At 44.0% G+C, this 22,167-nt stretch overlaps 1 protein-coding gene across 1 annotated transcript in view; it reads right to left on the bottom strand.

The window, feature by feature from the left end:
• lrp1bb (low density lipoprotein receptor-related protein 1Bb) overlaps positions 1-22,167 on the bottom strand; it is a 319,979-nt gene that overhangs the window by 131,552 nt on the left and 166,260 nt on the right. The window contains exons 27-31 of the mRNA XM_082969228.1: positions 16,539-16,783; positions 4,666-4,797; positions 4,180-4,407; positions 3,210-3,384; positions 2,754-2,848 (exon numbers count right to left, since the gene is read on the bottom strand). Coding sequence (XP_082825354.1) covers positions 2,754-2,848; positions 3,210-3,384; positions 4,180-4,407; positions 4,666-4,797; positions 16,539-16,783 — 875 coding nt within the window. The remainder of the gene's footprint in view (positions 1-2,753; positions 2,849-3,209; positions 3,385-4,179; positions 4,408-4,665; positions 4,798-16,538; positions 16,784-22,167) is intronic.

Here is a 22,167-nt window from a genome sequence, read left to right as displayed (position 1 = left end):
GCTGTTCTGAATGAATGCTTACGAGCCTGCTGGTGCCTACCATCGCTCAGTCAGACTGCTCTGTCAAATCATAAACTTCATTATAACATAACACACAGAAATACGAGCCGTTGGTCATTAAAATGGTCGAATCCGGAAACTATCATTTCGAAAACAAAACGTTTACTCTTTCAGTGAAATACGGAACCGTTCTGTATTTTATCTAACGGATGGCATCCCTAAATCTAAATATTGCTGTTACATTGTACAACCTTCAATGTTATGTCATAATTAATTACGGCCTTTGTTAGGAATAAATGAACTTCACACAGTTCGCAATGAGCCAGGCGGCCCAAACAGCTGCATATACCCTGACTTGCACTGAACGCAAGAGAAATGACACAATTTCCCTAGTTATAAGAAATTCATGTTAGCAGGCAATATTAACTAAATATGCAGGTTTAAAAATATATACTTGTGTATTGATTTTAAAGAAAGGCATTGATGTTTATGGTTAGGTACATTGGTGCAACGACAGTGATTTTTTCGCAAATGTGCTTGTTAAATCATCACCCGTTTGTCGAAGTAGGCTGTGATTCAATGAGAAATGAACATGCACCGCATCGATTATATGCAACGCAGGACACGCTAGATAAACTAGTAATATCATCAACCATGTGTAGTTAACTAGTGATTATGTTAAGATGTATTGTTTTTTATAAGATAAGTTTAATGCTAGCTAGCAACTTACCTTGGCTTCTTGCTGCCCTCGCGTAACAGGTAGTCAGCCTGCCACGCAGGCTCCTCGTGGAGTGCAATGTAAGGCAGGTGGTTAGAGTGTTGGACTAGTAACCGGAAGGTTGCAAAAATGAATCCCCGAGCTGACAAGGTAAAAATCTGTCGTTCTGCCCCTGAACAAGGCAGTTAACCCACCGTTCCTAGGGCGTCACTGAAAATAAGAATGTGTTCTTAACCTGTTAGGGCTAGGGGGCAGCATTTGCACGTCTGGATAAAAAAAATGTACCCGATTTAATCTGGTTACTAATCCTACCCAGTAACTAGAATATGCATATACTTATTATATATGGATAGAAAACACTCTAAAGTTTCTAAAACTGTTTGAATGGTGTCTGTGAGTATAACAGAACTCATTTGGCAGGCAAAACCCTGAGACATTTTCTGACAGGAAGTGGATACCTGATGTGTTGTATTACCTTTAAACCTATCCCATTGAAAAACACAGGGGCTGAGGAATATTTTGGCACTTCCTATTGCTTCCACTAGATGTCACCAGCCTTTACAAAGTGTTTTGAGTCTTCTGGAGGGAGATCTGACCGAACAAGAGCCATGGAACGATGATGTCCCATTAGACACCTGGCGCGCGAGTTCATGTTGGGTACCCTCGTTCCAATACGTTATAAAAGAGTATGCATTCGTCCACCTTGAATATTATTCATGTTCTGGTTAAAAAAGGCCCTAATGATTTATGCTATACAACGTTTGACATGTTTGAACGAACGTAAATATATTTTTTCCCCTCGTTCATGACGAGAAGTCCGGCGGGCTTAGATCATGTGCTAACAAGACGGAGATTTTTGGACATAAATGATGAGCTTTTTTGAACAAAACTACATTCGTTATGGACCTGTGATACCTGGAAGTGACATCTGATGAAGAGAATCAAAGGTAATGGATTATTTACATAGTATTTTCGATTTTAGATCTCCCCAACATGACGTCTAGTCTGTATCGCAAAGCGTATTTTTCTGGGCGCAGTGCTCAGATTATTGCAAAGTGTGATTTCCCAGTAAGGTTATTTTTAAATCTGGCAAGTTGATTGCGTTCAAGAGATGTAAATCTATAATTCTTTAAATGACAATATAATATTTTACCAATGTTTTCTAATTTTTATTATTTAATTTGTGACGCTGACTTGACTGCCGGTTATTGGAGGGAAACGATTTCCTCAACATCAATGCCATAGTAAAACGCTGTTTTTGGATATAAATATGAACTTGATAGAACTAAAAATGCATGCATTGTCTAACATAATGTCCTAGGAGTGTCATCTGATGGAGATTGTAAAAGGTTAGTGCATCATTTTAGCTGGTTTTATGGTTTTGGTGACCCTGTCTTTGACTTGACAAAACATTACACACAACTCTTGTAAATGTACTGTCCTAACATACTCTAAATTTATGCTTTCGCCGTAAAACCTTTTTGAAATCGTAAAACGTGGTTAGATTAAGGAGATGTTTATCTTTCAAAGGGTGTAAAATAGTTGTATGTTTGAAAAATTTGAATTTTGACATTTATTTGGATTCAAATTTGCCGCTCTTGAAATACACCTGCTGTTGATGGAGTGCACCACGGGTGGCACGCTAGCGTCCCACCTAGCCCATAGAGGTTAACTGACTTGCCTAGTTAAATAAAGGTTTTTTTTTTTCTTTCTTTCTTTAAATCGGCAAATCGGTGTCCAAAAATACCGATTACCGATTGTTATGAACTTGAAATCGGCCCTAATTAATTGGCCATTCTGATTAATCGGTCGACCTCTAATCCCTACACCCTATGACATACAAAGTAGCCCTGGCCTCCTCATAGGGATGTCCTAAAATGTACACCATACAGTGGACAGGGTAGATACTGCCAGCATGTTGTTGGACTGCTCCTCTGAATCTGTCCCATGATATAGAATGTTGGAATCATAGAGTGTTGGAACAGGCAGTAGTGTTCCGCAGTCTGAACAAACAGAGCTATAATGTTCAACTGACCGACTGGTTCCCGTTGGTTCTGGTGAAGGACCTTGCTGTTGCTCCCATCCATGTTGGCTATGTTTATTGTGTTGCCATCTGTCCAGTAGATTTTCCTAATGTGAAAGAATATAATTACAGAGACATTGCACATTACATTTTTACAGTTCTACTTTACAATAAGTTCCTAGTTCTTAATGAATTTGTTCAATTTAGTTGTAGTTCATGAGAGCTGCTCACTTTATTTTTATTTATATATTTACACTGAATAACGCTACAAATTCTATGAACAAGTTTTATTTTCATGAGAGAAGCATGGGAATTCACTGTTATAAAAACACGTCAAAGTGTCATGTCTACCTTGGAAGGTTTTTGTTTTTGTTCAAACAAAATGAAGATTTCCTAATACCTTGTTGATGTTGAGTCCCGGAAGATAATGATGAAGTACACAGATGCTGTGGTGTTTAATCTACTTACCCCTTGGCAGGGTGCACGACAAGGCACCTTGGTTTATCAATCCCATGAATGACAGAAGTCTTCAGGGACCCATCCAGGCGGGCGACATTGATTTGAGACTCATCATTCTCTGAGCTGAGCCAGTATAAGTTCCTAGAGAGCCAATCTAAAGCCAGCCCACGGCAGTTTAGTATATCTGAGGGGAAAACAAAGAGAGGGAGGCTGTCAATCCAACATCCAACAATGTGTTTTACATGGAGTAACAGGGGTCATGAGTTAGACAGATTCATCTGCAGAACTTGGGACAGCAAACAGGTACGAAAAAACATTGGTATAAAACATTATTTGAAAAATACAGCGATAGTGAACATTATAATAGAATGTGTAAAAAAGCTTATGACGGCAGGTTTTTGTTCTGTTCTTTATCAGGGGCAATGAATTAAATCTCCGGCACAAATATCAAGAACGGAAATTAGGATGAGAGAGGAGACACTTCCTGAAAAACAGCAATTGTCTTTTGTGCTTTGACAACGTGCTTTCATGCGATACAATTTGTCAAAACAGAGCTTCCAATCAAAGCCTTTCAGACACAATGAAACAAACAATAATTGTAGAAGTTAGTTCCGGATGTGCCTTTCATCCCTTTGCAATGCCAATCAGAAAATGTAATGTAAATCATGTTAATTAAATGCGTGGCAGACACTGGCACTACGTTATTGACAGGCCTATAAAGTATTGTAGCCGGAGTTTCTGTACACCACAAAACTGTGTTAGCCAACGGAGCTAAAGCCTGGGAATTGGCTTAGGAGAGCTTACACAAGTCACCATGAGTCATCCATCTCAGTTACCTTAATATCTCTCCGAGTTACACACTTAGAAAGAACAGAGGGTGGCTGCGTCCCAAGTGGCACCCTATTCCCTACATAGTGCACTACTTTTGACCAGAGTCATATCGACCCTGGTCAAAATCTGGGATTGAGCCAGTAACTACCTCCAGAGATGACAGTCTCCAGCCAGGTGCCGTTGATGAAGGCCCGTTTGATGGTCTGTGTTTTCACATCCGCCCAGTAGAACCTCTCCTCCTGGGCGTCGTAATCCACAACGGTGACGTCATCGATGTCTGGGACGGTCAGTGCTGTCATGACGTTCATGTAAGGGTTGTCAATATCCACCCCACGGATCTCTGACCGCCTGACGTACAGGAGGAATCTTTTCAACACTATGGAAAAATCAGATGGGGAGAGAAATATCAATGGCTACTACTGATTTGTGAAGTGGTTGACCTTTTATGTCAGATATGGTTATGGGTGACATGCAAGTGCCAATGAAATAATGAATATGCTAAACAAATTATTCTGGCATTCTTTATGGTTCTTTGTTATGTGACTGTGCACAATCTCCCACTTTTTTGTGACTTTGATAATGAAAAGAATAGATACAGGTGTGTTAAAAGATTGAAGACGGCCGTCCCACTCACCGAAGCAAGATTGTTTGTTGGGGGACAGCTTCATGAGGTGTGGACAGGTGCAGGACGCAGTGCGGTTGTAATTGATGAGACACATGTGTGAGCACGGGCCACACCCATCATTCTCTTCACATGGGTTAGACGCTGAAGGAGTGCGAGAGAGACAGAGAGAGGGATAGAGAAATAGAGAGAAAATTGTCAGCAGAAAGAATGAAAAAGGAGAAACACTTGGCCCATGACAATTATTATTTATTTTACCAGGCAAGTCAATTAAGAAGAAATTCTTATTTTCAATGATGGCCTAGGAACAATGGGTTAACTGCTTTGTTCAGGGGCAGAACGACAGATTTTTTACCTTGTCAGCTCAGGAATTTGATCTTGCAACCTTTCGGTTACTAGTCCAACACTTTAACCACTAGGCTACCTACCACCACAAATACATGAATGTGCACTTAAAGCTTTCACCACATATATGATTCAACAGGAAAGCTCACATTTCTGTCAGTTGAAACAAAAAGCCTCCCAAGAGTCACATTTTTGTGGGAATCATTTGTAGGAAGTCCACTCTATATATCGCAGAGGAAGTGGTAGTGCTGAAGTACAAGAACATGATACGCTTTTGGGCATATGATCAAAAGGTTTGCTCACCTTCCTGACAGGGTAAACAGTAAAAGGCACCAAAGCTTATAAAAACAGAAAATACAGGTGCTTAGTTCTGTAGTTTTCAGCAGACCAATATGATTAAAGGGCTATTCTGGAACGTTAACACCTATCGAAAAGGTCAAGAGCAGGAAATAAAGGAACAGCTGCAACAACCTGGGTGTAATGTTTTTCAATGGCCAGTTGGTCACATGTACTGCTCAACCATATCACTGACTCCCTCAGTTACAGTTGTGCTGACCAGATGGCACTCCACCTTATCCACACATACCACTACCCAACTCTATATCCACCTTGGCTCTCTTGATTCAACACTGCTTTCAAGTGGTTTAAACCACTGGCATATATTGGGAGAAATGGGCAGGGTAGGCTGGACATCTTTAGAGCAGTTGCATTTGTAACGGATGCTGACCCAGCAAACCTAATTATACAAACTAAAGAGTAATCAAGAAATGGTAAAATAACTCCCTATTCCTGGTAAGGTTTGGCTGACAGACAGGCCTCTTGGAACTCATTTGTATGACCCCTAAGGAGTTCACGACCTCATCTCTCCCTCTCCCTCTCTCTGAGTTTACAGTGACTTTACCTCTTCCATCAAGTCTGTTATTGTAGGACCACAACCACTGCCCAAAACTGCCTACTCTTAAATCCCAACATTAACCTGTATGTGCTGACATTTCCTCCAGACTGATTTCATTGCACAAGTCTGGTGGTATATTGCTAAGGTTTAACCCCACAGTGATCCAGCAGTATATAAGCAGCATACGAACAGACACTAGAATTCCTCCTTTGTCAACACCAAGTCACTTCAGATAAATAAATGCACAGGTTTTTAGATTGGACAGTTATTTCCCTTTGGTACATTTTTATACAAGATACAAAGATCCATTTTTGCAGTGATTTACCCAAAACAAGCTTGACAAACTCATTTCCAAACTCATTTCCTGCACTATGTCTCGCTGAATCCATTATACATTCACATGGTTTAGTAGAGAAAATGGCTCTGTCTGCGTGAGTTGAAAACATACCCGACAACACGACTCATGATAGGAAATAAAAGCCTGAATACAGTTCAGCAGTCAGCTGAATCATAGCCATAAGAAATTACAATAACAGGGGAAAGACTGTTCATTTCTAGACTGGCAGACATCTCATAAATAAATAACCCCCATGCTTAGCCGACGCAGAGAACAGAGAAAGGCTGGTGGCCAAAGAGTGAAATCTTTCAATCAAAATCGTAAAGTCTACTGGGTATAATACGTAATGTCCAGTCCTGTGTGGCTTAGTTGGTAGAGCATGGTGCTTTCCACGCCATGGTTGTGGATTTAATTCCCAAGGAGGACCATCACAAAAAAGTACAAACATGTATGCACTCACTACTGTACGGCGCTCTGGATAAGTCTGATAAATGACTAAAATGTCATGTAAGCTGGGGCACTTCACTGTTATAAAATGTATCTAAACTCCCAGGAGGTGTTAGAATATTCAAAAAAGGTCTCAGGTAGTCATGGTAACTGTTACAGTGAAATATGTGAAGTGTATTATGTTGTTGTTTAAAGTCTGTTTTGAAAGCTACATTTTCTTTTTAATGCGACTGAATAGATATTCAACAGCAAATAGCGGTGTATTTTCAAAATCGGATTATTAATTCAACGTGCTTGTGTTTATCTAACACAGGGAGTAGTGGCTCTGTCAAGCCCTAGGTGTTATATTCACGTTGTATTATCATCAACACTCCTCTCTTTCTTTCTCTGCCACTCACAAGCAAATGAGACAAGGGAGCTGTGTAGGAAAGCCACATATTTACCTTGTAAATGTTCGGTGCCCGTTATCTGAATACAAAATGTTCATTATAGCTTCCAATAGTATCACCCCGCTTGTATTTAAAGCAGCTGCTTACTTCCATGCAGTGATTCAATGCACTATGCATGCTGATCAGATGTATTCCTTCCTATTCTCAGCAAGCATAGTGCAAAGATGTGGAGACACATTCAGAGGTCCTTTTGTTTAATAACATTTTAGGCACACTCAGTAGATTTGATTGCATTAATGCAGCCATGAATACAGAATACTTTATATAAAATCATCATAACTCAACTACTGATACTTACAACACTGTATTGTGTTTTTGTAAATATAATATAAGTACGATGGTTATGTCTTGAGACATCATTGTACAAATGTTTTGATACTATTCATTTAATTTCCAATACGATCATATGAGCCTGCTGCGGATCACCAGTGCTGGGAGGGGAGAGCGTTCTGTTTGATGTGTTATTGCAGCTATAACTAACCAATTACAGTTCCTCACTGTGAGGCCTTGGGACCAGCATTCCCCTTAACTAATCATTGGCACCTCCTCCCCGTTTTCAAACCTCATGTTACCCATCCCCCCCTCCCCCGCCACACATAATGTATTTACAACCAGACTGTTGACGCCCCCAGACAAGCTCCAGTTTTGGCACTCACCAAACACCCCCAGAGACAAGTACTGTAGCCCCCACAGCTCTCCAGTAGTCTCCCTCTATTTTTCACTACCTCCCTCCCTCCCTCCCGCAGTCTCTCTGGTCCAGATCTGCAGGGCCAAGCAGAGACCACCAGTATCTCCAGGCTTTGGGACTGGCTGGCTGGATTGGATATTACCCAAGTTTCGCCCACTGGGCTCTTTAAAATGGGATTAGACATACTGGCTTCTTCGGAAATGCAGTTCAATATCCTCACACTTATCTACGCAGAACAGTCACGAGCAGGCAGATACAGAGGACAAAACAGCCAAATTAACTCCTACCACATTGGCATCATTTTGAGATTGCTAAATAGATGCAAACCAGATTACTAGAGTACTAATGCCCATTCATGGACAGCGGCTTACAGTCATAGAAAGCTAAAAGGGGAGATATTTTTAACTCAGCTGTGAAGATATCATTTTTAAGGGTGTGAGAACAAACCACACCCTAAAGACAATACCGGCATCCAAGATATTATGATTTCTTTGACTAGCAGCTCTGTTTCCAGATACATTTTCGCAAATCCTTTTAGAAACAAAGAGCAATGAATGAACACCCAATCAATGCTAAAATCTAAGCCGAGAAATATACAGTGAGCTGCAAAAGTATTAGTACAGTCACACATTTGTTGTTGTTTTGGCTCTGTACTCCAGCACTTTGGATTTGATATGAGGTGAAAGTGCATATTGGGTGAAACGTTTCCCCGAATTTTAGGGGAACAAAAGTATTGATTTTGCATATTACATGAGAGTCAAATATTCAGACCTTGTGCTATGACATCTGACCTGAACCTATAGTCAAGGAGAAATAAACACAAATATACTGAAAATTCACTATATAGGCCTCCTGAGTGGCGCAGCAGTCTAAGGCACTGCATCACTACAGACCCGGGGTTGATCCCAGGCTGTGTCACAAACGGCCATGACCAGGAGTCCCATAGAGTAGCGCACAATTGTCCCAGCGTAGCCCGGGATAGGGGAGGGTTTAGCTGGGGGGCTTTACTTCGCTCATCACGCTCTGGCGACTCCATCAAATGAGTGGATTCAGCTATTTCATCCACACCCGTTGCTGACAGGTGTATAAAATTGAGCACACAGCCATGCAATCTCCATAGACAAACATTAGCAGCAGAATGGCCTTACTGATGAGCTCAGTGACTTTCAATGCGACACCGTCATAGGATACAAGGCAGTTCGTCAAATTTCTGCCCTGTTAGAGCTGCCCAGGTCAACTATAAGTGCTGTTATTCTGAAGTGGAAACGTCTAGGATCAACAACGGCTCAGCTGCAAGGTGGTAGGCCACACAAACTCACAGAATGGGACCGCTGCGTGCTGAAGCGCGTACAAATTGTCTATCCTCGGTTGCAACACTCACTACCGAGTTCCAAACTGCCTCTGGAAGCAACGTCAGCACAATAAATGTTCGTCGGGAGCTTCATTTAATGGGTTTCCATGGTCGAGCAGCTGCACATAAGCCTAAGATCACCATGCGCAATGTCAAGTGTTGGCTGAAGTGGTGTAAAGCTCGCCGCCATGGAGCAGTGGAAACGTTCTCTGGAGTGATGAATCACACTTCACCATCTGGCAGACTACGGAAGAATCTGGGTTTGGCGGATGCCAAAAGTTTAGTGGAGGAGGAATAATGGTCTGGGGCTGTTTTTCATGGTTTGGGCTAGGACCCTTAATTCCAGTGAAGGGAAATCTTAATGCTATAGCACACAATGACATTCTAGACAATTTTGTGCTTCCAACTTGGCAACAGTTTGGGGAAGGCCTTCTTCTCAGAAGAGTGGAGGCTGTTATAGCAGCAAAGGGGGGGACCAACTCCATATTAATTCCCATGATTTTGGAATGAGATGTTCAACGAGCAGGTGTCCACATATTTTGGGTCATGTAGTGTATCAGTAAATTGATGAGCCAAACGGATTAACAACTTAAATAGGGTGCCAACTGGTATGCCTATTTTACTTTCCATACACCTTAATCTGCATAATTTATTTCATTTGTGCCTTCAATTTGACTTCCAATGGGCATATACAGAGAAAGACTATCATCGGTGTTGACAGAATTAATTGAAGCCCACTCTCATTCTGCAGTTCCTTTCATTAATTCTGGTTCAATTCATTTTAAAAACGTCTTGACACTGTAGCATGAACCAATTAGCCTAATTTGGGTGAAGGGAGAAAACACATTCTGAGGTACCATTAATGCAATCTAATTCTCTGCATGACCACCTTTTTCAATCATTCAGCCCCTTTCTTATTGTATGCATGCTGAGAAGCCCCATGATTGGCAGGCCCAATGAGGGCAGAGAAGCAGCTAAAATGAATACCATTATACTCTCTCTCTTCTTCTCTATATGCAACAGGGGATTCACCTTTTCAGAAATGCTTCTTAGTCAATACACTCATAGAAAAAAGTGTTCGAAAAGCGTTCTTTGGCTGTCCCCATAGGAGAACCCTTTTTGGTTCCAGGTAGTACTGTTTTGGGTTCCAGGTAGAACTGTTTTGGGTTCCAGGTAGAACCCTCTGTGAAAAAGTGTTATAATACATTTGTATTTTGCACATGCTTCGTAAACTACAGGTGTAGACTAACGTTAAAATGTTTCGTTACAGCCCCTTCACAACAATAAAAGGAGAAAGAAAACAGAGAGACAATAGAAAAGTAAAACACGTAATAATAAAAGTAATAATAAATAAACAATGAGTAACAATAACTTGGCTATATACACGGGGTACCAGTACCGAGTCGATGTGCAGGGGTATGAGGTAATTGAGGTAGATATGTACATATACACTGTACATATGGAAAAAAGTGACAGATTATAAACAGTAGCAGAAGCATATGTGATGAGTCCACAAGTTAGCACAAAAAGGGTCAATGCAGATAGTTTAATAGTTAACCAAATAGCTACCTGGACTAACTATTTAGCTGTGTTAAGGCTTGGGGGTAGAAGCTGTTCAGGGACCTGTTGGTTCCAGACTTGGTGCAGCGGTAAGGCAAGCCATGCAGTAGCAGAGAGAACAGTCTATGACTTGGGTGGCTGGAGTCCATGAAAATGTTTAGGGCCTTCCTCTGGCACCGCCTGGTATAATGGTCCTGGACGGCAGGGAGCTCAGCCCGAGTGATGTACTGGGCCGTACACACTACCCTCTGTAACGCCTTGCGTTCGAATGCCAAGTAGTTGCAATACCAAACATCGATGCAGCCAGTCAAGATGTTCTCAATGTTTCAGCTGTAAACTTTTTAAGGATCTGAGGGCCTATGCCAAATTGTCACGACTTCCGCCGAAGTCGGTCCCTCTCCTTGTTCGGGCAGCATTCCGGCGGTCGACGTCACCGACCTTCTAGCCATAGCCGATCCACTTTTCATTTTCCATTTGTTTTGTCTTTGCCTTACACACCTGGTTTCAATTCCCCAATTACTTGTTCTTTATTTAACCCTATGTTCCCCCATGTTTGTTTGTGAGTAATTGTTCATTGTATATCGATCATTTATTGTGGGCTCTCTGTATTTCTTTGTACTTATGTATTTTGAGTAAAATACGTTGATTACTCATATCTGCTGTCCTGCGCTTGACTCTCTACCCCAGCTACACACAGGACCATTACGCCAACGGCGTATGGAGTGAGGGAGACGCGGCGTTGGACCATTACGCAGAGTTCACGTCTGTTCCACCTGAGGCAGGGGATGAGGAGCGTGCAAGATTTCGCTTTGGACTTTTGGACCCTGGCTGCCAGCGCAGGATGGAACGACAGGGCCCTGATTGATCACTACCAGTGCAGTCTGTGCGAGGACGTCCGTCGGGAGTTGGCCTGCCGAGACACCACCCTCACGTTGGACCAGCTGGTGGACCTGTCCATCCGGCTGGACAACCTGCTGGCCACCCGCGGACGTCCGGATCGGGGCCCGTCAGTTCCATCCCCCAGCACCTCCGATCAGACGCCCATGGAGCTGAGAGGTGCTGCACTTAAAGCGACCGGAGGAGGGGTCATTTCCTGCACCATCTGTAGCCGCAGAGGGCACACTGCTGGTCGGTGCAGGGGGGGTTCCTCAGGGAGTCGAGGCAGCAGGCAGGGCACTATCGTGTCACCCCAGGTGAGTCGGCACCAGGCTCACCCAGAGCCCCGTGTTGCTCACATGTATGTGTTTATTACATTTCCTGAGTTAACCCCGCATTCCTAGCGTAAGGCGCTCGTAGATTCAGGCGCAGCTGGGAATTTTATTGACCATTAATTTGCCCATAGTTTAGGGATCCCCCTTGTTCCTGTGGATATGCCCTTCCCTGTGCATGCCCTAGATAGTCGACCATTAGGGTCAGGCCTGATTAGGGAGGCCACCGCTCCACTAGACATGATTACGCAGGAGGGTCACAAGGAGAAAATCAGTCTCTTCCTTATGGATTCTCCTGCGTTTCTAGTGGTGCTGGGCCTACCCTGGTTGGCCTGTCATGACCCCACTATTTCGTGGCAACAGAGCGCTCTCAAGGGGTGGTCACGAGAGTGCTCGGGGAGGTGTGTAGGACTTTCCATCGGTGCAACTACGATGGAAAGTCCAGACCAGGTCTCCACCGTGCGCATCCCCTCAGAATATTCCGATTTGGCTCTCGCCTTCTGTAAGAAGAGGGCGACTAAATTACCACCCCATCGACGGGGGGATTGTGCGATAAATCTCCTGGGAGACGCAGCACTTCCCAGGAGTCACGTGTATCCTCTGTCACAAGAGGAGACGGCGGCTATGGAAACATATGTCTCCGAATCCCACGGGCAGGGATACAGTCGGCCCTCCACTTCACCTGCCTCCTCGAGTTTCTTTTTTGTGAAGAAGAAGGATGGGGGTCTGCGCCCGTGTATTGACTATCGAGGGATCAATCAGATCACTGTGAGGTACAGCTACCCGCTGCCCCTCATCGTCAGTGCGATTGAGTCAATGCACGGGGCGCGCTTCTTCACAAAATTGGATCTCAGGAGCGCTTACAACCTGGTGCGTATCCGGGAGGGGGACGAGTGGAAGACGGCATTTAGTACCACCTCAGGGCACTATGAGTACCTCGTCATGCCGTACGGGTTGATGAATGCTCCATCAGTCTTCCAGGCCTTTGTTGACGAGATTTTCTGGGACCTGCACGGGCAGGGTATAGTGGTGTATATCGACGACATTCTGATATACTCCGCTACACGCGTCGAGCATGTGTCCCTGGTGCGCAGGGTGCTTGGTAGACTGTTGGAGCATGACCTGTACATCAAGGCTGAGAAATGTCTGTTCTTCCAACAGTCTGTCTACTTCCTAGGGTACCGCATTTCAACTTCAGTGGTGGAGATGGAGAGTGACCGCATTTCAGCCGTGTGTAATTGGCCGACTCCCACCATGCTAAAGGAAGTGCAGTAGTTTGCCAACTACTACCGGAAGTTTATCCGGGGGTTTTGGTCAGGTAGCAGCTCCCATTACCCCACTGCTGAAGGGGGGATCGGTGCGGCTGCAGTGGTCGACTGAGGCGGACAGGGCTTTTGGTCACCTGAAGGCTCTGTTTACCTCGGCTCCCGTGCTGGCTCATCCGGATCCCTCTTTGGCGTTCATAGTGGAGGTGGACGCGTCCGAGGCTGGGATAGGAGCCGTGCTGTCTCAGCGCTCGGACACGCCACCAAATCTCCGTCCCTGTGCTTTCTTTTCGAAGAAGCTCAGCCCAGCAGAGCGAAACTATGATGTGGGGGACCGGGAGCTGTTGGCTGCTGTGAAGGCTCTGAAGGTGTGGAGACATTGGCTTGAGGGGGCTAAACACCCTTTTCTCATCTGGACTGACCACCGCAATCTGGAGTACATCCGGGCGGCGAAGAGACTGAACCCTCGCCAGGCAAGGTGGGCCATGTTCTTTACCCATTTTGTTTTCACTCTGTCCTACAGACCAGGTTCCCAGAACACTAAGGCAGACGCACTGTCCCGGATGTATGACACAGAGGCGCGGTCCATGGATCACACTCCCATACTTCCGGCCTCTTGCCTGGTGGCACCGGTGGTGTGGGAGCTGGACGCGGACATCGAGCGGGCGCCTGTACGTTCCGTCTGCGACTGTTTGATCTATTGGGCCTACACGTCACCCTCCTCTGGTCACCCTGACATCGGTTGGACGGTGCGTTGCCTTAGTGGGAAGTACTGGTGGTCCACCTTGGCCAAGGGCGTGAGGGTTTATGTTTCCTCCTGCTCGGTGTGCGCCCAGTGCAAGGCTCCCAGGCACCTGCCCAGAGGGAAGTTACAACCCCTACCCGTTCCACAACGGCCGTGGTCATACCTGTCGGTGGACTTCCTGATGGATCTTCCTCCCTCACAGGGCAACACCACGATCCTGGTAGTTGTGGATCGGTTTTCTGCTGTCTCCTCCCTTTGCCCGGTCTCCCTACGGCCCTACAGACTGCGGAAGCCCTGTTCACTCACGTCTTCCGGCACTACGGGGTGCCTGAGGACATAGTCTCTGATCGGGGTCCTCAGTTCACGTCCAGGGTCTGGAGAGCGTTCATGGAGCGTCTGGTGGTCTCGGTCAGCCTCACCTCAGGTTTTCACCCCGAGAGTAACGGGCAGGTGGAGAGAGTAAACCAGGATGTGGGTAGGTTTCTGCGGTCATATTGCCAGGACCGGCCGGGCGAGTGGGCGGAGTTCATCCCCTGGGCAGAGATGGCCCAAAACACACTCCGCCACTAACCTCTCTCCCTTCCAGTGTGTACTAGGGTATCAGCTGGTTCTGGCACCTTGGCATCAGAGCCAGATCGAAGCTCCTGCGGTGGACAAATGGTTTAAGCGCTCGGAGGAGACCTGGGACGCCGCCCATGTGCACCTGCAATGGGCCGTGAGGCGGCAGAAGGCGAGCGCCGACCGCCACCGCAGTGAGGCCCCGGTGTTCGCACTGGGGGACCAGGTCTGGCTCTCGACCCGAAACCTGCCCCTCCGCCTGCCCTGCCGGAAGCTGGGTCCTCGGTTTGTGGGGCCATTCAAAGTACTGAGGAGACTGAACGAGGTATGCTACAGGTTACAGATTCCCCTAGATTACCATATTAATCCCTCGTTCCATGTGTCTCTCCTCAGGCCGGTGGTGGCTGGTCCACTCCAGGAGTCTGAGGTGCGGGAGGTTCCTCCGCCCCCTTGAGAGGGCCCCGGTGTATGCTGTTCGAGCCATCCTGGACTCGAAGCGTCGGGCGAGGGGCCTTCAGTACCTCGTGGAGTGGGAGGGGTACGGTCCGGAGGAGAGATGCTGGGTGCCGGTGGAGGACGTCTTGGACCCTTCGTTGCTGCGGGAGTTCCACCGTCTCCATCCGGATCGCCCTGCGCCTCGTCCTCTGGGTCGTCCCCGAGGTCGGTGTCGGAGCGCGGCTCGGAGGGGGTACTGTCACGACTTCCGCCGAAGTCAGTCCGTCTCCTTGTTCAGGCGGTGTTCGGCGGTCGACGTCACCGGCCTTCTAGCCATAGCCGATCCACTTTTCATTTTCCATTTGTTTTGTCTTACACACCTGGTTTCAATTCCCCACTTACTTGTTCTTTATTTAACCCTCTGTTCCCCCATGTTTGTTTGTGAGTAATTGTTCATTGTATATCGGTCCGTTATTGTGGGCTCTCTGTATTTCTTTGTATTTATGTATTTTGAGTAAAATATGTTGATTACTCATATCTGCTGTCCTGCGCTTGACTCTCTCTCTACACCAGCTACACACAGGCCCCTTAAACAAATATTTTCAGCCTCCTGAGTGGGGGTACTGTCACGACTTCCGCCGAAGTCAGTCCGTCTCCTTGTTCAGGCGGTGTTCGGCGGTCGACGTTTTCAGCCTCCTGAGTGGGAAGAGATGTTGTCGTGCCCTCTTCTCTACTGTGTTGGTGTGTGTGGACCATGATAATTCCTTAGTGATGTGGACACCGAGGAACCTGAAGCTCACAACCCGCTCCACTACAGCCCCATTGATGACAACGGGGGCGTGCTCGGCCCTCCTTTTCCTGTAGTCCACAATTAGTTTCTTTGTCTTGCTGACTTTGATGGAGAGGATGTTGTCACTGACCTGCTCTCTATAGCTGTCTCATCGTCGTCGGTGTTCAGGCCAAACACAGTCGTGTCGTTGGCAAACTTAATGATGGTGTTTGGAGTCGTGTGCGGCTACGCAATCGTGGATGAAGAGGGAGTAGAGGAAGGGACTAAATAGACACTTTAAGAGTTTATGTATAGGCATTATGACTAGCATCAGTTCAACTAGAAAATAACGGGCCAAATCTGATACATTAATATGCAACCAGTTTTCAGTATACAACAGGGAAGTGAGGGAACTAGTTCATATGGAAAATCTCCGTTAGGCATGCTTTTTAGTCCAGGACTAAACTTAATCTGTGTGCTAAAAACCACCCCATAGACTACAGTGACAGCACTCTCAGGGGAATAGTTGATGTGCATTACCAAAGGTTACAGTTGCTTGACTACAGGTCTAGGCTGTTTATCTTGTGGTTGTCTGCTAGGGTGGAATATCTGTAGGTCAAAGGGCTGAGCGCTGGACATTAGGGTTGGGGCAGTGTGTTAGTTACCCTGTGGCTGTCTGCTAGGGTGGAATATCTGCAGGTCAAAGGGCTGAGTGCTGGACATTAGGGTTGGGGCAGTATGTTAGTTACCTTGTGGCTGTCTGCTAGGGTGGAATATCTATAGGTCAAAGGGCTGAGTGCTGGACATTAGGGTTAGGGCAGTGTGTTAGTTACCTTGTGGCTGTCTGCTAGGGTGGAAGATCTGCAGGTCAAAGGGCTGAGCGCTGGTCTTCTGGATCACTGTGACGTTACGACCCGTCCACTTGTTGGCTCTGGCCAGGGTGTTGGTTCTCCAGTCTGTCCAGTAGACACTTCCCCCAAACAGGGACACGGCAAAGGGGTGTGACAGGTACTCATGTCCCCTCAGGATCTCTATGATCCCACTGCCATCGTACAGTGCAGAGTAGATGGCATCAGAGCTGTGAAAGGGAGAAGATAGGTGAGGGTACAGTAACCAGTCAGAATAGATAACATACAGCTCAGATAAGATGGCATGAGAGCTGTTAGAGGGAGAAAACATGATCGGGATGTCATTAGATTGTCTCTTTCCAGTATAAAGACAGAGATACAGTATATGCATACTAGCCAGGTAGAGTAACCATGGAAGTACAATACATTGCAGCGTAGATAGCATTAGAGCTGTTATATGGTGGTATGAATGTCATCATGAGGCTGCCTGGCTCTATACAATAAAAATACTAGTCAGGTATTTGTATTTATTATGGATCCTCCTGCCAAGGCAGCAACTACTCTTCCTGGGGTCCAGCAAAATTAAGGCAGTTATGCAGTTTTAAAAACATTACATTCACAAATTTCACAACACACTGTGTGCCCTCAGGCCCCTACCCCACCACTACCACATATTTACAATACAAAATCCATGTGTACGTGTGTGTATAGTGCGTATGTTATTGTGTGTGTATGCAAGTGTCTGTGCCTACATGTATGTATGTGTTGCTTCACAGTCCCCGCTGTTCTATAAGGTGTATTTTTATTTGTTTTTTTTTAAACAGATTTCACTGCTTGCATCAATTACTTGATGTGGAATAGAGTTTCATGTATTCATGGCTCTATGTAGTACTGTGCGCCTCCCATAGTGTGTTCTGGGGACAGTGAAGCGGCCTCTTGTGGCATGTCTTGTGGGGTAGGCATGGGTGTCCGAGCTGTGCACCAGTAGTTCAAACATACAGCTCAACGCATTCAACATGTCAATACTTCTCATAAATACAAGTACTGATGAAGTCAATCTCTACTCCACTTTGAGCCAGGACAGATTGACATGCATATTATTAATGTTAGCTCTGTGTACATTCAAGGGTCAGCCGTCCTGCTCTGTTCTTAGCGAATTGCAATTTTCCTTCTTGTGGCACCTGACCACGACGACTGAACAGTAGTCCAGGTGTGACAAAACTAGAGCCTGTAGGACCTGCCTTGTTGATAGTGCTGTTAAGAAGGTAGAGTAACGCTTTATTATGGACAGACTTCTCTCCATCTTTGCTACTGTTGTATCAATATGTTTTGACCATGACAGTTTACAATCCAGGGTTACTGCAGCAGTTTATTCACCTCAACTTTCTCAATTCCCACATTATTTGTTACAAGAGTTAGTTGAGGTTTAGGGTTTAGTGAATGATTTGTCCCAAATACAAGGCTTTAAGTTTTAGAACTATAATTCCTTGCCACCCACTCTGAAACTAACTGCAGCTCTTTGTTAACCTCTCTAGGGAAGGTCCCACCTACGTAACAGCCAGTGGAATCCTGTGGCGCGTTATTCAAATACCTTAGAAATGCTATTTACTTCAATTTCTCAAACATATGACTATTTTACACCATTTTAAAGACAAGACTCTCGTTAATCTAACCACACTGTCCGATTTCAAAAAGGCTTTACAACGAAAGCAAAACATTAGATTATGTCAGCAGAGTACCCAGCCAGAAATAATCAGACACCCATTTTTCAAGCTAGCGTATAATGTCACATAAACCCAAACCACAGCTAAATGCAGCACTAACCTTTGATGATCTTCATCAGATGACACGCCTAGGACATTATGTTATACAATACATGCATGTTTTGTTCAATCAAGTTCATATTAATATAAAAAAACAGCTTTTTACATTAGCATGTGACGTTCAGAACTAGCATACCCCCCGCAAACTTCCGGTGAATTACTCACGATAAACGTTCACAAAAAAACATAACAATTATTTTAAGAATTATAGATACAGAACTCCTATATGCACTCGCTATGTCCGATTTTAAAATAGCTTTTCGGTGAAAGCACATTTTGCAATATTCTAAGTAGATAGCCCGGCATCACAGGGCTAGCTATTTAGACACCCACCAAGTTTAGCCCTCACCAAAGTCAGATTTACTATAAGAAAAATGTTATTACCTTTGCTGTTCTTCGTCAGAATGCACTCCCAGGACTTCTACTTCAATAACAAATGTTGGTTTGGTTCAAAATAATCCATAGTTATGTTCAAATATCCTCTGTTTTGTTCGTGCGTTCAAGACACTATCCGAAGTGTAAAGAAGGGTGACGCGCCCGACGCGTTTCGTGACAAAAAAATTCTAAATATTCCATTACCGTACTTCGAAGCATGTCAACCGCTGTTTAAAATACATTTTTATGCCATTTTTCTCGTAAAAAAGCGATAATATTCCGACCGGGAATCTGTGTTTTAGTACAAAGAGAGAGAAAATAAAAACATGGGGTCGCCTCGTGCACGCGCCTCGGTCTCATTGTCCTCTGATAGACCACTTACCAAAGGCGCTAATGTTTTTCTGCCAGGGGCTGCCTCGACATCATTCAGCTTTTTCCTGGGTTCTGAGAGCCTATGGGAGCCGTAGGAAGTGTCACGTTACAGCAAAGATCCTAAGTTTTCAATAAAAAGAGTCAAGAAGCCCAAGGAATGGTCAGAGAGGGCACTTCCTGTACAGAATCTTCTCAGGTTTTTGCCTGCCAAATGAGTTCTGTTATACTCACAGACACCATTCAAACAGTTTTAGAAACTTTAGGGTGTTTTCAGTCCAAAGCCAATAATTATATGCATATTCTAGTTACTGGGCAGTAGTAATAACCAGATTAAATCGGGTACGTTTTTTATCCGGCCGTGTAAATACTGCCCCCTAGCCCTAACAGGTTAAAACCTCTTGCATCTAGGCGTTCCGCTAGTGGAACCTCGTTCCGCCAGCGGGACCGCCAGCCAACAGCCAATGGGATAGAATGGCGCGAAATACAAAAACAACAAAAATACCACAATTCAATTTTGGTAAACTCAAACAATCAACTATTTCACACCATTTTAAAGATAAGACTCTCGTTAATCTAACCACATTGTCCGATTTCAAAAAGGCTTTACAGCGAAAGCAAAACATTAGATTATGTTAGGAGAGTACATAGACCAAAATAACCACACAGCCATTTTCCAAGCAAGCATATATGTCAATAAAACCCAAAACACAGCTAAATGAAGCACTAACCATTGATGATCTTCATCAGATGAAACTCCTACGACATTATGTTATACAATACATGTATGTTTTGTTCAATCAAGCTCATATTTATATCCAAAAAAAGCTTTTTACATTGGCGCGTGATGTTCAGAAAATGTATTCCCACCAAAAACCTCCGGTGAATTTACAAAAATACTCATCATAAACGTTGACAAAATACATAACAATTATAGATACAGAATTGCTTTATGCAATCGCTGTGTCAGATTTTAAAATAGCTTTTCGGCGAAAGCACATTTTTCAATATTCTGAAAGCCAGTGGCATGTCGTTAGTAAAGATTGAAAAAAGCAAGGGGCCTAGACAGCTCCCCTGGGGAATTCCTGATTCTATCTGGATTATGTTAGAGAGGCTTCCATTAAATAACACCCTCTGTGTTTTGTTAGACAGGTAACTTTTTATCCAGAATATAACAGGGGGTATAAAGCCAAAACACATACGTTTTTCCAGCAGCAGACTATGATCGATAATGTCAAAAGCCGCACTGAGGTCTAACAAAACAGCCCCCCCAATCTTTATATCATCAATTTCTCTCAGCCAATCATCAGTCATTTGTGTAAGTGCTGTGTTTGTTGAATGTCCTTCCATATAAGTCCGTTGTCAATTTTTTTTTTTTTAAAGGGTTGGTACAGGCTGATTGGTCAGCTATTTGAGCCAGTAAAGGGGGCTTTACTATTCTTAGGTAGCGAAATTACTTTTGTTTCCCTCCAGGCCTGGTGGCACACACTTTCTAGTAGGCTTAAAATTAAAATATGGCAAATTGGATTGGCATTATCATCTGCTATTCTCAGAAATTTCCCATCCAAGTTATCAGACCCCAATGACTTGTCATTGTTGATAGACAATAATATTTTTTTCACCTCTTCCACACTCACTTTATAGAATTGAGAATTACAATGCTTGTCATTCATAATTTGGGCAAATATACCTGGATGTGTAGTGTCAGCGTTTGTTGCTGGCATGTCATGCCTAAATTTGCTAATCTTGACAATTTAAAAAATCATTAATGTAGTTTGTAATATGAGTCAGTTTTGTGATGAATGAGCCATCTGATTCAATGAATGATGGAGCCGAGTTTTCCTTTTTTCCCAAAATGTAATTTAAGGTGCTCCAAAGCTTTTTACTATCATTCTTTATATAATTTATCTTTGTTTCATTGGGTATTTTCTTATTTTTATTCAGTTTAGGCACATGAATGTAGGAATCACTACAACGTAGGAATCACTACAAAACATATTGTACAGTATGACTTACTATAGACTATATTAGGCCCTGTCTTTGTAACTTTGGTTTTCCTAGATATGGCTACTATATTCTGATCATTACATCTGATGGATCTGGATACTGCTTTCAAGAAAATGTCTGCAGAATTAGTAAAGATGTGATCAATATACGTTCATGATTTCATCCCTGTGCTACCCTGGTAGGTTGACTGATAACCTGAACCAGGTTGCAGGCACTGGTTACAGTTTGGAGCTTTTTCTTGAGTGGGCAGCTTGAAAGCCAGTCAATATTTAAATCATCCAGAAAATATACCTCCCTGTTGATATCACATACATTATCAAGCATTTCACATGTTATCCAGATACTGACTGTTAGCACACAGTAGTCTATAGCAGCTTTCCACAAGAATGGGCTTTAGGTGAGACAGATGAACCTGTAGCCATATTACTTCAACAGTATTTAACATGAGATCCTCTAAGTTTTACAGGAATGTGGTTCTGACTATAAACAGCAACACCTCCACCATTGGCATTTCTGTATGTTCTGTAAATGTTATAACCTTGTATTGCTACCACTGTATCAAAGGTATCATCTAAGTGAGTTTCAGAGAGTCAGAATATGAATGTCATCTGTTACTAGAAAATTATTGGTTTCATGAACCTTGTTTCTTAAACTACATATGTTAACTTGGGCAATTTTGAGCACTTTTCTTCTGGGATGCTTACTTGTTTTCATCGCTTTACTGAGAAGATTAGCAGAAGTAGATATTCTCATGTTATTTATGTTAGTGCAGGGTGAGCTGCACACAGTGGACTTCCTACTAGAGCACACCACCTCAGTGCTAACAGTATAAATCTGGTTCATAGGCACATGATTACTGCATACAATAGCTGTAGGAGTTGTCATGTAAGCCTAAATACATTACAGCTGCTTATTTACTTGGTACATGAACAGAATTCTCCACAATTTAAAACACAGTTCCAAACGCCACTATTATAAGGTAGAATAGCGAGGAAGGCGTTTTATCAAGGATATCATCAGGTGTGTTTGTCAGTAATATG

This window comes from Salmo salar, chromosome 25 (assembly GCF_965601325.2).
Source record: "Salmo salar chromosome 25, fSalSal1, whole genome shotgun sequence".
Taxonomy (NCBI): domain Eukaryota; kingdom Metazoa; phylum Chordata; class Actinopteri; order Salmoniformes; family Salmonidae; genus Salmo; species Salmo salar.
Note: the sequence above shows the minus strand (reverse complement) of the source record. Positions and strands in the feature narration are given on the sequence as shown.